At 37.6% G+C, this 17,840-nt stretch overlaps 1 protein-coding gene across 1 annotated transcript; it reads right to left on the bottom strand.

Annotated features, from left to right (window-relative positions):
- Positions 1 to 32: 32 nt before the first annotated feature.
- Positions 33 to 15,574, bottom strand: si:zfos-911d5.4. The gene is made up of 7 exons (XM_039788766.1): positions 15,354 to 15,574; positions 14,847 to 14,977; positions 14,147 to 14,247; positions 13,177 to 13,325; positions 11,819 to 12,047; positions 10,956 to 11,176; positions 33 to 440 (listed from the first exon to the last, which is right to left on the bottom strand). The coding sequence occupies exons 2-7, from the start codon at positions 14,963 to 14,965 to the stop codon at positions 273 to 275; spliced, it is 987 nt and encodes a 328-aa protein (XP_039644700.1). The 5' UTR covers positions 14,966 to 14,977; positions 15,354 to 15,574; the 3' UTR covers positions 33 to 272.
- Positions 15,575 to 17,840: the final 2,266 nt, after the last annotated feature.

The raw sequence follows: 17,840 nt of genomic DNA, 5'->3' as shown, positions 1-17,840 counted from the left end.
TTGACATAATATTGCCACTGAGGTTAGCAGAATCAGGGAAATTGGCCTTTTTATTTTTTTTTACAATAAATTCTCACTTAAAGACATTCAGAACTTGGGTTTTTAGTACAATATTACAATATAACAAAATACAAACTCTGGATAGTAAAAGTCACTCGGTAAAAACAGATTTGAGCTAAATTAAGAGGTTTTCTTTGATGCATCTGAATGCTTCCTCTTTCCCACAGCGGCATGTTGTAACAGCTATTCCATTTATTGACCGATACACACCGTCAGTTGCTGAGTGTGATGCTGTGAATGGTGTTTGCTGGGATTTTGGCATCTGCTTCCTCCCCGCTGATTCTGAAGATCACAGAGGTGTTGGAGGGGATAGTTGTGGTGGCGTTTAGGGATTTACCCAGCCAGCCCTGAGATCCACGCTTGTACATTCGAACTGTTACCTGCAGAGTATAGGACAGAGAGAATTAAACAGGAAATACGAAAAATGAAGGTTGTAAAGTGAGTTTATTCAGAAGTGGCTAACAAACAAGGCAGTGCTGTTCTTGGATATTGGGAGCTTTTGCTGGGGTCATGACCCTGACTGAGACCCCCAAACCTCTGCCTCGAGCTAAGCAGACGCTCATGACTTTCACGATTAAACTCTACATGTACAAGCTGCTGCTTTGTCTCTGGGCTTGTAGACTGAAGAACCAGTACAAATGTACTGATTCTGGCTTGTTGGAAGAGGGACTGGGTTTAATAATGGGTAAAATTCAAATTTACTTGAGGTCCATTTTGAAGTATAGATTTGATGATTTGCAGGTAAAAGATGGCTGGGAATCCACAGCAAAACAGGGCTAAATTTGGTTGAAAAGTAAATGTTTTGACAACACATCTTGGTTACATATTAAAGTTGATTAATTTGCATTTAAATGACTAAATGTCAAGTTGAAGATTTTTATTTTATTTTTAAACAAATGTAGCCTGGTTCAAACCTAGATGCATCTTTTTACCTGTAAATCACCAAATGTATGCTTTAGGGCTGCAACTTATTTCATTACCGATTAATGTGCAGATTATTTTCTCAATTAATGGATTAGTTGTTTAATCTATCAACTGATTTAGATTTTTTGACTGATTGTGGATTTATTTTCAAATTTTTCAGATATACCATGCTTATTTGGGGGTTTGAACATTAGAGTCTGTAGTTTTCAACTTGGCCAAATGTACATATAGCCAAATACATGGTAAAACAAATCACTTCTCCTTTTATTGGAAAACTTGCATGAAGATTCTCCTTAGGAACCAATTAGTCAATCACTGAAAAGGGGCTTAAAATAAATAAATAAATAAAACTGTAATATTTTCTACAATCCCGCTAAAAAACTGTGCAACTCTTTTGAAAAAGTGATCCAAACGGCAGTGTGAAACAGAATAAATATTAAATTAACCTTGTTGTCACTGTGAGCATTTTTAATTCCCCCCACATCTTGAATGGAGTCATACCGCTCTTGATTTTATGTAGGTTGTAGGGCATAATACGCTTTAACACTACATCAAAACTGCCTGTTATGTTTGAGCCTGACAATGGAAGCCTTAACTAGATTTAGACATGCAGGTAATTGAACCACATCCATTTCACAAAGAATGCCTCGCTGCAGCTCTTGTTTGGCTGCATTTACAGGTGATAACAGAATATTACAGTGCCTTTTCACAGTTCCATTTTCTTTCACTTTAGCATTAGGCAATTTTTCTATTATAATTTTTTTTCCCATGTTCTTTCATCCCCGGCTCTCCATAATGTCTGGGCCTTTTAGTTAATGGTAGCGACAGTCAGAGCCCAGTATATCGCCCCTTGTCCATTTTGCAGGTCATTGTGGAAGCCCAATAGGCCTTTTATTACGCCGACATCAAAAGGCAGATAAGCATTAGAGGTGGGGAGAATACCCTGCACTAGATATGTTCCCTCTTTCCTTTGTCTGCTATTGAAAGTGATCATTTTAATAGTGAAGAGGTTGGTGAGCTTTGGGGCTGATGGGAAGTGCGACACCCCTGACAGCCTACGAATATGAGCAAGTCGATAACACAACACAAGCACACAGCACACCCTCAACACCTGCACACTCTTGGTGCTAACCTAATTATCTGCAACAAAGGCCACTGCGATTTCAGACACACATTTTTCCACCATTTACGTACTTATTACTGTGCATTAAAACAGGGAGACAGAGAGAAAAGAAACGGAACAATTGTGTCTTATATTGCAGCCTTGGCCGAGTGCCACATGGCTTGTATTACAATAGCATCAGACACTTCAGAATGAGTGTCTGTTCATTTGGGATGCATGAAAAAATAGCTTTATGACAGCTGGTGGCAGAGAGGTACGTAAACCAACAAAAAGACATCAGAGAGGAATTATTCTAACAAATGTTTAAACAAACGTAATAGTTGGTAATCAGCAATTATCTCATTTAAAGTTGAGTACTTTGAACAGAAAATACTGTTTCTACATCATATTCAAACCAGGACACAAGTAGAAAAACATTTAACTTCATATAGCACGAGCAGCATGACAGCCTATGAAACACACATACTGCCTATGTGGGAAAGCATCCAAAGAGCATTTACCTCCATTACAGCTGCACAATTCTCTAAACGTTATTTTAATTAAAGACATTTTTGGGAAATCTGCATCTAGATCCAGATCTGCATCGAAACATGCATTGTTAACAATCATGCTGATTGGCTGATTGCAGACCATGGTATCTTTGGAGAATACATAAATCCTGTATGGGGATAAATTGTGAAAATGTTTAATTAAAGCTATTTAAATGTATCCTATTTCTGTAGCATCATCCAAAAGGCACAATGCAATCAAATTGCAGGATTACTTCGAGTTGATATGAGCATATGACATCTTATTTGGTTGCAATTGCACTCAGTAGTTAGTAGTAAGTAACAGTTTGCACAAATGTGTAAATAACTTCTCGTCATAACTGCCTTCAACAATCTGGAAACCAGTTATTGGAAATGGTATGAGATCTTAAATATAGTTTTTTTTTTACCGGCTTTACCAGTTTCTTTTTTTAATATATACATTTTTTTCAAGATGACAGAGAATCATTAAATGGACATATCCTATACCAACAAATCCCCCCTGAACACACATTAAAAACTAAACTTACTTATATGGCTCACAGGTAAGATGTTTGAACCAAAAAATGAAATGCTTCACAGCCAAAGTGGCTTGAAAACATAACATTTTTGATGGAGGTAAGAATAAAACAGTCCACATTTACCAATAAGAAAAGCTATAGAGAAATACTGTATGATTTGAAATGAAACAGGTTTGCGTAACTGCTACATTGACTGTGTTTTGCCACATACAGGAAGGAGAATATGCAGCCGTCTTTGGCATAAACTCAAAGAGGAGAGTTCTGTTTGGTCTAGACAACCTGCCCGCAAGGTGTTGTCAGGTACAGGAACTGTCACTGCATGTTACCCTCAGCCACTTGAGGCAAGTGTCTGAGGGAAAAGAAGATACTGTATCTAAATGAGGGTAGAAGAACAAAGTGCAAAGGAGCTGCTGACATATTCAAAGTGCAACCTGCATCCTACACCTAAATGTAGCAGCTGCACACCCCTCAAACAGACAATATTTAATAGATAATGTCTCACTTTTGTTTGTGAATTGTCGACAAGCGACAAGAATCATTACTATTTCAAGCACAGACAGGCCTGAATATGTGTCTGTGTAACACTTAATGGCGAGGACAGGACCCTTTGGGCTAAGGTTGGGTGTCACACAAAGGGCTAAGAGCTCACCTAACGGTGTCTACCCCAGTTCCGCCTCTCACTTTCTGTGTCGGAGGAGTGGTGTGAATGACATCACTCCTCACATTTCAACGAGACAAACTCTGTCTTCTTATTTACCGTCTGCTAATAGTCATAAATCCTGCCTCTGGTATGCTGTTCACCTTTTACCCTCTTAAACTCAAGATGACAGCTCATTATAACATCTCCTTAGAAACAGCCGATAGCAATCTCACTGGTTTCCTTATCTTCTACCTGTAGATATGTTTATTCTCAGCCAGTTTGGTGTAACGGTGATTGAGAAATCCAAAATCACTTCTTTTAATTAGAAAAATATAATTTACAAACCTGCATCATGGACTTTACATTGTGACTACACACTGTAGATTATTTAAGTATAAATACGATTATTTATTTTATTTTATTTTTAGGTCTGACAAACGTGAATGAGGAACTGTGTAGTTGGGTAGGAACGTGTCACCACCTGTGTGTATTGCCATTCACAAAGTTCAGATTCTTCCCCTGATAAAGTCAAAGAATTCCAGTGGGGTATGAGTCAGTGGGGGCTGTTACCTGGAGCCATGGGTGCAGTGTTTCAGGTGAACTCTGAGTGAGCGTAACGCCACACCAGCCTCAGACGGCGGGCTCTTTGTTCCACGCCGTGTCTCACCAGACACAGATTGGGAGGAACACTGAGTAACACACCTCTGGCGCAGCAAACATCTTTGTCGACGAGCCAAATGTGATGGAATCAGACCAAAAGTGGTTCCCTGTCATTTTGGGTGGATTCAACAAGGCAATTAGGTAAACACTGTGCGGTTTGGCTCACTGGGTGAATAAATTAACAACCTGCTGAGAGGAGTGTGAATTGCTAGATTATCAGCGATTCAATGAATTTAAAGTCTTCAAATTGGGGATGCAATTCAAGATAGATTGTTTTTCTTTTTTTCAATTCAATGTATGACTGACTTAAAATGTATAACTGATAAACCAATGTAAAGAAAGAATTGTTGCACCCCTACATGCTAAAATAAGGAGAGGCTGTTCTATTATCACTTAATCTGTAGATAATGTTTTCAATTAACTGATCATATTTTTAGTGAATAAGATGTCTGCAAATAGTTTAAAAAAAACTCATTAAACTGGTTGTTTCGACCAACCAAGAGTTCAAAAGTAAATTTTATAATGATATAAGATTGAAGCAGCAAATCCTCACATTTGAGAATCTGGAACCAGTAGATGTTTATTATTTTTCCTTTATAAAAAAAAATTATTTTCTGGTGACCAACTTATCCATTTATCGACTAAAGCCTTCAAGAAAAAAAAATCCTCACAATGGTATCAGTTCAATAACTTCTTGTTTGAAGATTCAATACTGCATGAAATACTCAAGCATCATAATTGAACTTCAGATGTGGACCATCTATTTACAGTAGATGCCTTAACTTTGTTTTAGTGACATTACCGTCTACGTCAATAACTACATTTGTATAAAGTCATGAACGCAAAACATGGCTGGTTAAATTCCAAATAGCAACGTCTCTGCTTCCAACCAACCTGTGCTAACAGGAAGCCATTAGACTCTCGGCAATAACCATTTACATCCATTCAGCCAGCTCTGACTTTATTTCCATCCGCATTAGTGCATTTTCTGCGAGAGGTTAAAATATGAATCCTCCTTCTTTTTCTCCTCAATGGGTCTGGTTGTCTGGCTGACTTGAGAGGGCACAATCTATGACTGATTTAATTTGCTCTTTACGAACATCTCTAACAGCATTACCCCCAGAGCATACACTGACTGCCCCCATCTGACTCCATTAACTCCCAAATCAGGTTTAAAGACCATATTGATGCCGTCCGTTATTAAGGGTGATTATCAAAACAACAGACAATGGGCCAAAGTGTCTGTTAACTAGTTTATCCATAATTTCACATAACTGTAACATATGGCAGGGCTGTCAATTACATACTGTATCTGCTGCACACAGCGGCCACACACTGTCTGGATATGCAGAATATTAGCCTACACATTAAAAGAACGATAGTCTGCTCACAGGTGGTCAGAGGAAATGGACTGAGCACACAACATAAACTAGGATATTAAATGTCAAATGCAGAAAAGCATCCCATTTGAGAAAACAGTGAGATCTTGCCAATTACCAGCTGGGTTTTTTTTTTTTAGCTTTCACTGAGAAAGAAAAGAAACTCACAGATACAAAATTCTAACGTTGCCGTCCACTTCACCACCTTTATTCTCCTCAATTAACGAGAATGGCTTTTGAAACTGTAATTAAGTGTCTCTGCTCCACACGGCCTCTTCATTATTCATGAATCCCAATTGATCACATCTATACTGTGGAGATCACAGTAAAATCCTGAATCCCCAAAACAAATAGCTGAGCTTCCCGAGTTAAAATCAACATCTTGGCCAGTGACTAAAGAAAAGTGTCTGTTAGATACTCAATCCAGCATTTGATGCTAAATTGGATGTTGCCAGAAAATCAGTAAAAGGAAAAATCTTGTATGAAGCTGATATGGGCTTATTAAACAATACCATTGCAAAGGTCTGGGCAATAATTAAATATCGTTTAATGAGTTTCAGTGGGGGGCGTATTAATAAGATATGATCATATCATTACTAACGGTCATTTTCATTACCGATTAATCTGTCTATTATTTTCCTAGTTCCTCATTTTGTATATACAATATGGAAAAATGCCAATCACAGTGTCCCAGAGCCTAAAGTGATGTGGTCAATTTGCTTCTTTTATCCAAATAACAGTCAAAGATATTTAGTTTATAATATATATATATATATATATATATATATATATATATATATATATATATATATATATATATATATATATATATATACTGTATTATTTAACGTTTGGTGTTTTTGCTTTAAAAGGATGATATATTTGAGAATTTATTACTTGATAAACAGTACACTAATAGTTGGACATTTGGGAGGGAGGTGGGTGGATCAATGGGGAAAAAGAATTTGAACTTGACTTTAAGCTTGTACCAATGTTGTTGCACCAAAAAAAAGTATATACTATATATATATATATATATATATATATATATATATATATATATATATATATATATATATATATATATATATATATATATATATATATATATATATATATAAATAAAAAAAATATATATATATAATAATAAAAAATAAATAAATAAATAAATAAAATAAAATAAAAACAGTACAAAAAAACAGTACACTAATATACAAATATTCACTTAAATATCATGGTATGAGTAAGGCCTCTTTGTCTTGTGGATCTTTGCATAATAGGGAATAATGCATGCAGTATACAATATAACAGTGTAAACATACATTACATACATTTCTGGGGATCACAGATAGAATTGCCAACCACAGCTCATTCCACATTCAAAGAAATTATTTTGTAATGAATATTAATGGCTTGGAGCTTTATTTTAAACATGTATTCAAATTTACTGAAACTCAATCTCCACCTGTGTTGAGTAGGAATGTGTAAAACATGAACTCTACTGGTTGATGTTTAACTAAATTAACAAAAGAGCGCTTGAAGAGCCCTCAAACATGACTGGTATTACACGCTGGGTGATGAATTTGGAGGAAACACATTGAGTCATCTTCAAATTGACAGATGCAGAATCTCTCCACGGGACTCTTCACAGTGGCTTAGTGCTCGAGTGAAAAAATAGATTTTTACCAAGTTTAATCACACGCTATTACAAGGCAGCTTTTATCATTGCCTTCCACTGTGTAAGTGCTGGTGTCTTCACTAGTTCATTACAGACACTTGTGATTCTGCAGCACCCTTCTCATACGTAATTGCATGGTTAGCTTTCCTCTGTAGCTTCCTACACACACTCTGGTGCAAATTATTTCCAATTCTAGTTTCCTTTCGAGAGCGATGCTGCAATTACAGAAATCTGAACATCGTGGTAATTCCCCCCCACAATTTTTATTTTTGTTGAAAAATGCAACGAAGAGATCTTTCTATCTGGAAAATTCTTAAGAATTATTCTTTAGTTAATTTATCTTTAGTTTAGTTAGTTACTTGATAAAACTGATGAACATCAAACTCTACGTGACACACAATCTGATTAATTGCACTTTCGGTGAAACAACTGTTAAGTATCTTTTTCTTGGTTTGCGGATGGTAACTGAAAATACACACCTGTGTTGTTTCTGTGGTCCGAAAGCCTCCACTCACAAGTACACAGGCTTTCAGAGAAATTACAGGCACTGCCATTTTCTTATAGGATAGTTTTATTAAGTACATTTCATTTTATACAGCATACATAGGATTCTGCCATATATGTGAATGATTATTATAAATGCTTTATAATCAATAATAATGGTTACTGCATATATATTTTCTTTTAATGGCTAAATACTTTTTTTCTCTACATAAAGAGACCAAAAAGCTGCAGTGGTTGCTAATATTATCTATTTAGGCAGCAGAATTTCCAGGCTTTATAAATGGCAAGCTCCTAGCCTTTTGTGTGCCTCCATTCATTATCACCACAAAGCGGTTGATGTCTCCCTTCTCTGCATTTTCTGTGCTAAGCAGCGGGCGCACCAGACTGTCTATTACAGGCGTGTGACACGTGCAGCCTGGGAGATGGCCAAACAGAGAGGAATGTCAGCGCTGAGTTAAATTAACAAGCTACATCTGTGTGGAATCTGTAGCCAGTCAGAAAGACAGGATGTATCTACGGTAACCGAGATCTGATTATTTGTTAGCCGAGATGTTGGCGGTGAATTTGCAGCCTTTCGCCTGGTGGCTTTTCTTCTATTAATCAGCTGACAGGGTGGAGTAGTCAAGTTACAGTCATAGGAACTCAACTGTTGTTTCTCAGCTATGCAATTAGTAGACACTCTATATGCCGACTGTGAGTAAGGAGACTTAATTTCAAACACGGGAGCTCCATTTCTACTCCTCCCGAATAAACTGAATTATATAAACAGAATCACAATAGGAGACAATATGAAGATGAACAACATAAGTAACCTGCACTTGAAACTATGACATGAATAGATCTTTAGCCCTTTCTCTCTCTTCCTACAGACACACACAGACACACAGACACACACACACAGACACACAGACACACAGACACACACATACACACACACACACACACACACACACACACACACACACACACACACACACACACACACACACACACACACACACACACACACACACACACACACAGTAATTACCCCTCAATCCATACAAATTGAATGAAGCCAGAACCGTGGTCTAAGAATATAGACCATAATTAATAAATTACAGCCACTCTACTCAATCATTCTCCACTTTGGGGACATGTAGACATCCCATTCTCCGCAGAGTAATTGACTGAGCCCACAGAAAACACACCTAGTGCCTCCACGGTGGCTTTGTGGATGCATCTGGTGCCACTTCTTACAACCAAACAGATGCCTGATTGAGACTGTGGGTCATATCGCAGATCTTCTATCCTGTGTGTTTACAAGTAACAAATCAAAAGCATGCATTATTTCTGGGCTCTGAAAATACGCCTGGGGGAGCTATCAAGTTTCTTTGCCACCCCCAAAGCTTCCCCTCACAGCTGCTGCACACGAGCAAAGATCTTTTTCTGGGTGGGTGACACAGTCATGGAGTCCAAAGGAGCAAATGTTTAAGTTTACAATACAAATCCAATAGCAAAATCTATTTTTTCTGGTGGTTAATACAGCTGAATGCTTGGGATCTGATACTGTAATTGGAAACAAATATAAACCCTTGTCTATTGTATTTGAACATGCTAAGTGGGGTAACACAGATACCTTAACCAAAAATGTACCATATATTCTCCAAGTCATATTTCTCTGTGAAAAATGAGGAGAGGGTTTGTCTCACACTGCCTCCATTTACAAATATTTCTTTGAAAATAATATATTTTGTTGTCGCTGTGTGTGTCCCCTTGGGCTAGAAAAGGGCCCACTGGAGACTGTCTAATGATTGTTGGGTCATGTATCAAATACACAGCAGCTGGAGGCGATAGGGGAGAGTACATACAGTCTGGATGTTTGGGGTGGGGGGGGGGGGGTCTGTAAGGAAAGTCCAGGCTGTGTTTGGGTGCTGAGGGTGGGTGTGAAATCTGTAATGGATGCTGACCAGGGTACTTACTCACTGGACCATAATAAGAGCTCTGACCTTTGTCTGTTTCACAATTACTTTATTCAACTAATTTCTCTAACAAGCAGAGCAGCTGTTTGTGAATGATTTCAGGTAAAAGATGTCACCAAAAACAACATAATTTTGTGTAAATATTATATTCACTCAGAATTAACCACTGCAACCTTAACATTCATCGCCACATTTTACAGTTAAGATTTCCTTTCATGCCACCTGGAGAGACAACATGTAACTAATCAGCCAAATCCTTATCTGGCAATGACATAAACAAACCTAAACCGGTCTGAGAATGTGAATAAGCTCAAATGATACTTATTCACATGCAATGAATGTGCAATTGTCTTGATTCAATCAAGTGAGCTAATGAGTACCTCGCAGCCAGAAGCAGAGTGACTTACCTCAATAAAAAACTGAGGAGATAAAGCAGTAATTAACACTAGGAGTGTTCCCTGGAAAGAGAGCACACTAGAGTAAAACATGTTTTTAAAAGAGTTTTTTTTTAAAGCCTCATTCAGCTTTTTCTTGATTGTCAAATAAAGATTTTTTTTTTTTTAAAAAGACCAACTGGACTTATAATTATAAATCATCTCTCTGTGGTGCAAAACCTGAGATTTTCTTTAATTGAATGCCTCTTGAGAAGAATTATTTTTTAATCACTTACTCTGATGTGTATACAGTAATTTCCTGACATATTTTAATTGAATATGTGCCTAATGGTTTTCAAATAACTGTAAAATTGCTGTGATGTTCTGCAATCCTCAGCCCAAATAAACCCTGTGTTTCTCCAGTTCCCAGAACCAGAACAGAAAACGGAGTGAGACGATCACAAAGTCCTACTGCCACCTGCTGGTCTTCTGGTTCATGTTGGGCTTTTTGCTCTACATTATTATTTGGAGCCGTTGACACAGCATTCAACTCTCATTTCCAGATTGTACCTCTGGTCCTGGCAGCTCATCAGAGTGGACTGACCTGAGGAGCGTGTCCCAGCAGGGCCCACAGCGAATCAGTTGACAGGGTCTGGACTCTGGTAAACTCGAGCGTCTCTGTCTCCTGTCGGTCGAGAGCGATGTACTGGCAGCTCTGGAAGTCTCCTTTCAGCTGCTCGCCACAGTGCAGCCGCACCAGATCCCACGTCCCCACCCTCCTCAGGACCTCCCGCACGGAGTCCATCTGCCTGTACGACAGATGACCTGCAAAGAAAAGAAAAAAAGAAAACTTTAAAAAAAAGTTGACCTGGTAGCATTCCTGTCAGAAGCCTGCTTATTTAATCATATTCTGTTGTGGAATTCATTACACTGTCAAACATGTCAAGTAAAGTTGTTGAGTGCTAAAAGTCTTACTATCTTAAAACAAGTGATATAATTAGCAAGGTCAGTAAGATTTTTTTGTTTGCTTTAGAGCATCTTTTGGCCATTTCATTTTTTTATTTTTAGAGAGTCAACAGGAGAGAGATGACAGGAAAAGAGGGGCGAGAGAGAGAGAAAGAGAGAGATGGGATGACAATCAACAAAAGGTCCCCCTGTAAAAAACCGGGGACATTGCAATTTATGGTCAGCGCCTTGTTGCCAAAACTTATTCAGTTTTCATTATCATGAAATGAGACAGAATTAGGCAGAGCACTGCACTAGAATAATAAATAAAAAACAACTGACAATTGAATGTTTTAAACACAGGAATTAGTATTGAAAACATGTTGTGTCACTTTTCTATACTAATGCAGCAGTCCGTTTCATTCTGTATGTTTTTGAAACAAGCAGTCTGATTGAGCAGATTTCTTCAGTATTAGAACATCCATTGAAGTATTAATGTTCATCTTTTAAAGAGCTGCTCACCAGAGAGCCAGGATGGAGTCAGTGCATCCGATATCCAGCCTATGTAGCCCTCCCTGAAAGATCTGAGGAAGCCGTCTATCTGGCTGTGGGAGACCAGCTCCCTCCTCTTCCTCAGCTCCTCATCCAGCTCGCAGTTTTGAGAGAGGAAGATAACTCTTGGGAAGAAGAGGCTTTGGCGCACAGACACTCCACTCCTCTTTAAATGGCCACATAAGTTAGCTGTCTTAGTCTAGAGGAGAAGAATTTAGGGATGCAAGTAATGAGAATTAGTTTCAGATTAATCATTTAGTCTATAAAATGTCAGGAAACAGTGACAATGGCCATCAATACAAACACCAATCAATACTTTTTTGGTACTGAACAAAATATCTATGAAGCATCAAGTTTATTTTATTTATTATATTATTTTTAATAATAATAATAATAATAATAATAATAATAATAATAATAATATATTAAGTTTTGATTCTTTTCTTTAATTAAAAGCTGGTATTTAAAAAAAACAACAACAATGTGTTGTGTTTGTATTATTTAAAGCAAAGTTAAGTAGAAAAAGTATTGTTTTGGTAGCTAGAGCCCAATACGATGTCTTCAAACACTGTAGCTTGTTTTGTCCAACTAACCAACCAACAAAGATACTGAATTATCAGACTTGTTGTTCATGAATTTTCTGCTGATATACTAATCAATTAATCAGCTGATTGTTTTAGCATTAAGAGTCTATATCCAGAAAAGATTAATTTGTCAGAATGTGCTAACATTCACACAGGACGCCTTTGTATTAAACGGTTATATAATGACCCAATAGACACACAAATTCACATGTCCATTTTTCAATTTCTAAAAAGGACCCACTTTAGGAAAATATAGAACTTTAAATTGGCACAGAGAGTCGAGCTGTGTCTGCTTTGTGTACATTAATGAAGTTAATACGTGCAATTCAAGCAGAACTGTTTAAATAATGCAGTATGTGTTTGCCATCAGACTCTTCTGTCAAGCTCCCAGTCCAAATTGAGCATCTATAGAGATGGAAATGAATGACTCCTAACAGATCCAGGCACATAAGGTGACAGCTGTGTTTAGGCACCTGCCTGCTTTCGACCCCCCCCCCAGAACATAATTATGGCCTTTCAAATGAAGAGCAACCACTTGGGAAGTTTAGGAAGCCCTGTTGTAGTGTTTGAAATTTCCATATAAATTGTTATGGTGACTCAGAATCTCTTAACCCGGCTGGAGTTTCAGATGAAAACAATGTCCTGGACAATTGATTGGACCTTGGACACAAGTGTGCCAGACAGTTTGACATTTAGGTTTCCATGGTGGTATTTCAACATTTCAGCTAAATGTGTCTTTTTTACCTTGATAGCTTTGAGGGGATCTTCAATCTGCTCAATGCAGGTATTGGCAACATTTTGGTCCTCTTCCTTCACTTGCACATGCCAGTTCTGGTTTTGAGCGGAAACTGTGCCTCTCCATGGTTTTACATCTATGCAGAAGATCCCCTGGCCTTGGTAAAAAGAAGAAAACATAAGTGAAAATGTACAGAACAATAGTGTAATACCACATATACGGTAGCTAATTCTTACCCTAAAGCCTCAAGGCAAAATGGATAAAAATCCTTCATTCCCATTGCCATCACCACACTGAACAGCCATACATAGACAGCATCAAATAGCTCCATTCAGGCTTCTTCCTGCACTGTTTTTGCATTTTGCACATGTTCGTAAAGTAAATGTTGTTACATGGTTTCTATATGTATCTTTATGTTCTTACATGCATTTTATGTCATTTGAGCCTGCCCTGTCAAAGACAAATTTCTGTCACTTGTAACAATAAAGTTTTTCTTATCTTATTTTAAGTTTTTCTTATCTTAAATCTTCCATGACAGTATATGTAATTTTATATCACCATAGCAATGAAGACATTTTTAAATGTCACAGTAGGAAATAATAAAATTACGAATGGCTGAATTTGATTTAGCTGCTTTAGTTTGAGCATGCTGGTGTTGTGCATGCTGGCTCACTGTCATGGCTTACATGGGGCACTTTAATAGAACAGAGCAATTGTTATTGTAATTAATAACACCTGTGCTTTTCCTACCCTGCCAAGACAATATGTCTGCTGGAAAAGGGTCTAGTAAAACTATTCACTGCTCACTTAAATGTAACTCAGACTTAAAGACCTACGGGAAAAACAACATTTTAGATATATATCAATATCACGAAAAATAATGTTTATATGATATTAAATCCTATAGCACAAAATCAGCATTATATTTATTTATTGCAAAGATTTCTCATTAAATGAGTTTTTATTCTAAATACCAACCTGTGAGGATAACAATGTTGATGTCATCTTTGGCGGTCTGAAACTGGTCGGGGATACGCAGATTGCAGTAAATATCTTCTTTTCTGATCCCGGTGAGTTTCCTACAGTGAAAGTACATAGAAACAAAGAAAATAATAGAAAAGGGCAAAATAAGTTATTTTGTGCAAAAGAACACTTCTGAAGCTGCATTCATTGATTTTATGTTGGCCACTTGGGGGAAGTGGAACAAGCTAGTAACACAACATTGACATATTATCGTATTATAAAGTTCTTACAGCAAACGTGTTAGCATGTCCAGCAGATACAAAGCAACATTAGCATTGATTTGGAGTAGTTGGTCTGCCCATCCCATGATGTAAGTCCAGTATTCACTATCCTTTTAGCTCTGTTTTAGTCTCCACCAACTCCTAAGGGAAATATCTGGCTTTTTAGCTGCTAAATGCTCCACTATGTTCACTTGCTAGTCACTAACTTTGTCTGTCTGCTGTTTGGTGCTGGGCAGGTAGTTTACAGCAGATTCATCAGTTTTTTTCAGGGAAAACAGTAAGGTTTATGATAGCAAAACAGTAAAGTGGCAGCTGTAAAACCAAAACAATGAGCTGAAAGATACAAAAAAAATGGGAGAGCCAATAAGGGGAACTGCAGAGTTAGGTGACAGGCTTATTATCTGTGCACAGCTTTAAGTTTGCACAGTACTGACCTGACATGTTGTATAAAGTCAGGTAGTGTTGCTGTCTGATTTGGGATCTTGTCTTGGGAACTTTCTGAAGCTTTGGAGCTGAGATGAAACTGAGAAAACAGGCGTCCAAGCTGAGGCATTCTAGTCTCTCTCTGAAAAAAAACAGATAGGACAACATATTCATCAAAACAACTATGTTACTGAAGGAAATAAATACGTGCAGAGCGTCAGATGTTTCTCTTCCCCCAGTTACATACTGCAACACTGTCAAAATTATGTCAACATGGTGTTTAGACTATATTAAACATGCTGTTTCGAACCAAACCCAACATCTTAATCCAGTGTAAAACACTACCCCCATTGCTTTAGCATTGTTGTGCATCCTGAAAGCATGCTAACTGCTACATTCAGGCTTTACAGCCTTGTTGACGACACTTGAACGCTTGAACCTGAACCTGAGAAGCCTGTGGAGAGAACAAAGAGCAAAAGACAAGACTGGCACGAGCTCTTAAACAAAACAATACATACTGATGAAGTCTCGCGCTGTTTAAAGAGCCGTTTAATACGGGAAAATTAGGGAATTCAGCTCGAGATTTTCCTGGCGTTAATGTCGGTCTACGGTTCTCTTTCCAAATGCTGAGCAACCTAACTCTATCCAGGAAAGCTGTTTCACAATTTCACAATTTCACCGAGCCCCCTCTCCCCCTCCTCTCCAGTAGCACTTCCAGTATTCCTGGAAGAAGTAAACAACAGACCACGTGCACCACCTGCAGCATCATATTACGTCCAAAGGGACATGACGTCAGAGCACATCACTCAGTCCTGCCAGAGAATGTCTAATAAGACGGTCTCTGGTCCTGCAGTGTTTGCGTGATGCATTTAGGGAACGATTCCTGTTATTTGCATGTGATGTTCGGATGATGCTTTGGACTGAGAATATGCTAGACAAGCAGTGGTGGAAGAAATACACAACCCCACAGTGGAAAAATACTCTACAAGTACAAGTAGCCTGGCTACATGTGAAATGCATACAGTGAATTTTGTATTTAAGTAAATGTAAAAACGTATTTGCAGTAGAATGTACTCAAGGATCAAAATTACTCACTGTGATGAAGTAGTCCTGCTGTCTGATGAAAACCTTGTATCTCCAGTTGAGAAAACAGTAGCTGTTCTGAAGCTTTTAATCATAACACATGATTTTAATCAGCAGATGGAGTTTGCCAAGTTGTCATGGAATTATAGACCTCAGAAAAAACGGACTTTTGAACCTCTATAATTTCTAAAGATCAGGGGATATGATCAGAAGCGCATAAAGCTACTTAATGGACTGTGGTGAGATTGTTTCTTAGCTGCTGTTTCAACTTTGAACCTCAGCTTGTGTCAAAAGTTTCTGGGAAATTTTCAAAGTAAATCAGTTGCTCATCTACAGATTGAGGGTCTTCAAGAGTCTTTTAAAAACACCGGAAATGCATCTTTTACAGAGTGAATTAAAAGTAGACAGTTGGAGAAACAAGACTTTTTGTTAACACTTTAGATTACAGGCTGCAACATACAGCGTAATAGTCATTTTGTTTAAGTTAATGGCATGTTACATGTTAAGCCCATAGTTTGCATAGTCTGAGTATTGAGAAGAAATGTCCCAAAATGTCAACATATGCTTATACCAGTACCTTAAATTGTACAATACTGGAGTATACTATTTATTTCCCACCTGTGCTAATAACCGAGTGAAAATGGAATTAATTGTGATCCAAGCAAATATAAGAAAAAAACAGCCACAACTTTCAGAATAACTAACAGATCGTCTACCACAATATGAAGTGCATTCAACAAAACTACAGTGAGCAAACACCAAACATTTAGAAATCAAAATCTAACCCTATTTATAATCCTACATTTTGTCAATCCCTGTTGGTTTGGGATTTCTGTTTACCATAAATCACCATGGAATATAAAATATTTCATACATAACATTATATAGTTGGTTCAACATAAAGATATAGTTGTATTATATGTAATATAATAATCCAGTTCATTCTAAGTGTTATGATTCATTTTATAATACAGCAGTGCAAGATGAAGGGGAAATGAAGGAATAAAATTATTATTCACAGGTAACCCTTTAAGAGCACAAAGAGCAGATCTATCACAATAATGTAGAGACGTTTAACCTGGAGTTGGCTGAAAATAATAAGATTTTACATTTCAGAGCATATGGGAGGACACTGATACTGTATATTATGTGTTTTCCCCTGAGCTCATAGATGATATACATAAGGATTTGCTTGCACATGTAGCAGGATTCTCACATCCTGCATGAGTCTACAGAAAGGATATTACAAAAGTGATGAAGAATATTTAATTCAGCAGTAAATACACACGAAATATCTCATTGTGGTGATAAACAATATCCGGATAGCACAAAATACCATGAAAGAGCTTAATATCAAGAGCAGATAGCCAAATCAGCTCATATGGGCTCAATGGAAGCCAATAAACAGAGGCACTCTGCCTCTTCTGACCTTCACTTCTGGTTGAGATCGGGGTGATAAAGCAGGCGCAACCTCAATAAAACCCATACAATGGACTAAAATAAATAGATATTAAATTAAAGCAGAGGCAATACTGGCTGAACTGCTGCAGGAATTTGAGAACAAAAGCTTCTTTGTGCAGTTTAATATTGTCTACAATCACCGCCTCATGATACATTTCCAATCATTTTCATCTCTTGCCTTCACGTATCAACACATATAATCATCTTGTATTGGAACTTGCAAATGACTTGTGTGTGTGAGCAGCCACGTTTAGATATTAAATGTGACTCATGCTCCTAGTTTGGCCTTTTCGGTTGGAGTTAATATCAAATTCATAATCTCTCTCATCTCTGACTGTCCAGCGAGGAGGAGTTTATGGTGTCAAACATTGTCATGAGTGCATGTTGTTTGTCTTGCACAAACTTTACCCTGGCTACATTTTATGTTCTTTTTAGGCATTAGGCTGCATTAGGCTGCTTAT

This window comes from Perca fluviatilis, chromosome 21 (assembly GCF_010015445.1).
Source record: "Perca fluviatilis chromosome 21, GENO_Pfluv_1.0, whole genome shotgun sequence".
Classification (NCBI taxonomy): Eukaryota; Metazoa; Chordata; class Actinopteri; order Perciformes; family Percidae; genus Perca; species Perca fluviatilis.
Note: the sequence above shows the minus strand (reverse complement) of the source record. Positions and strands in the feature narration are given on the sequence as shown.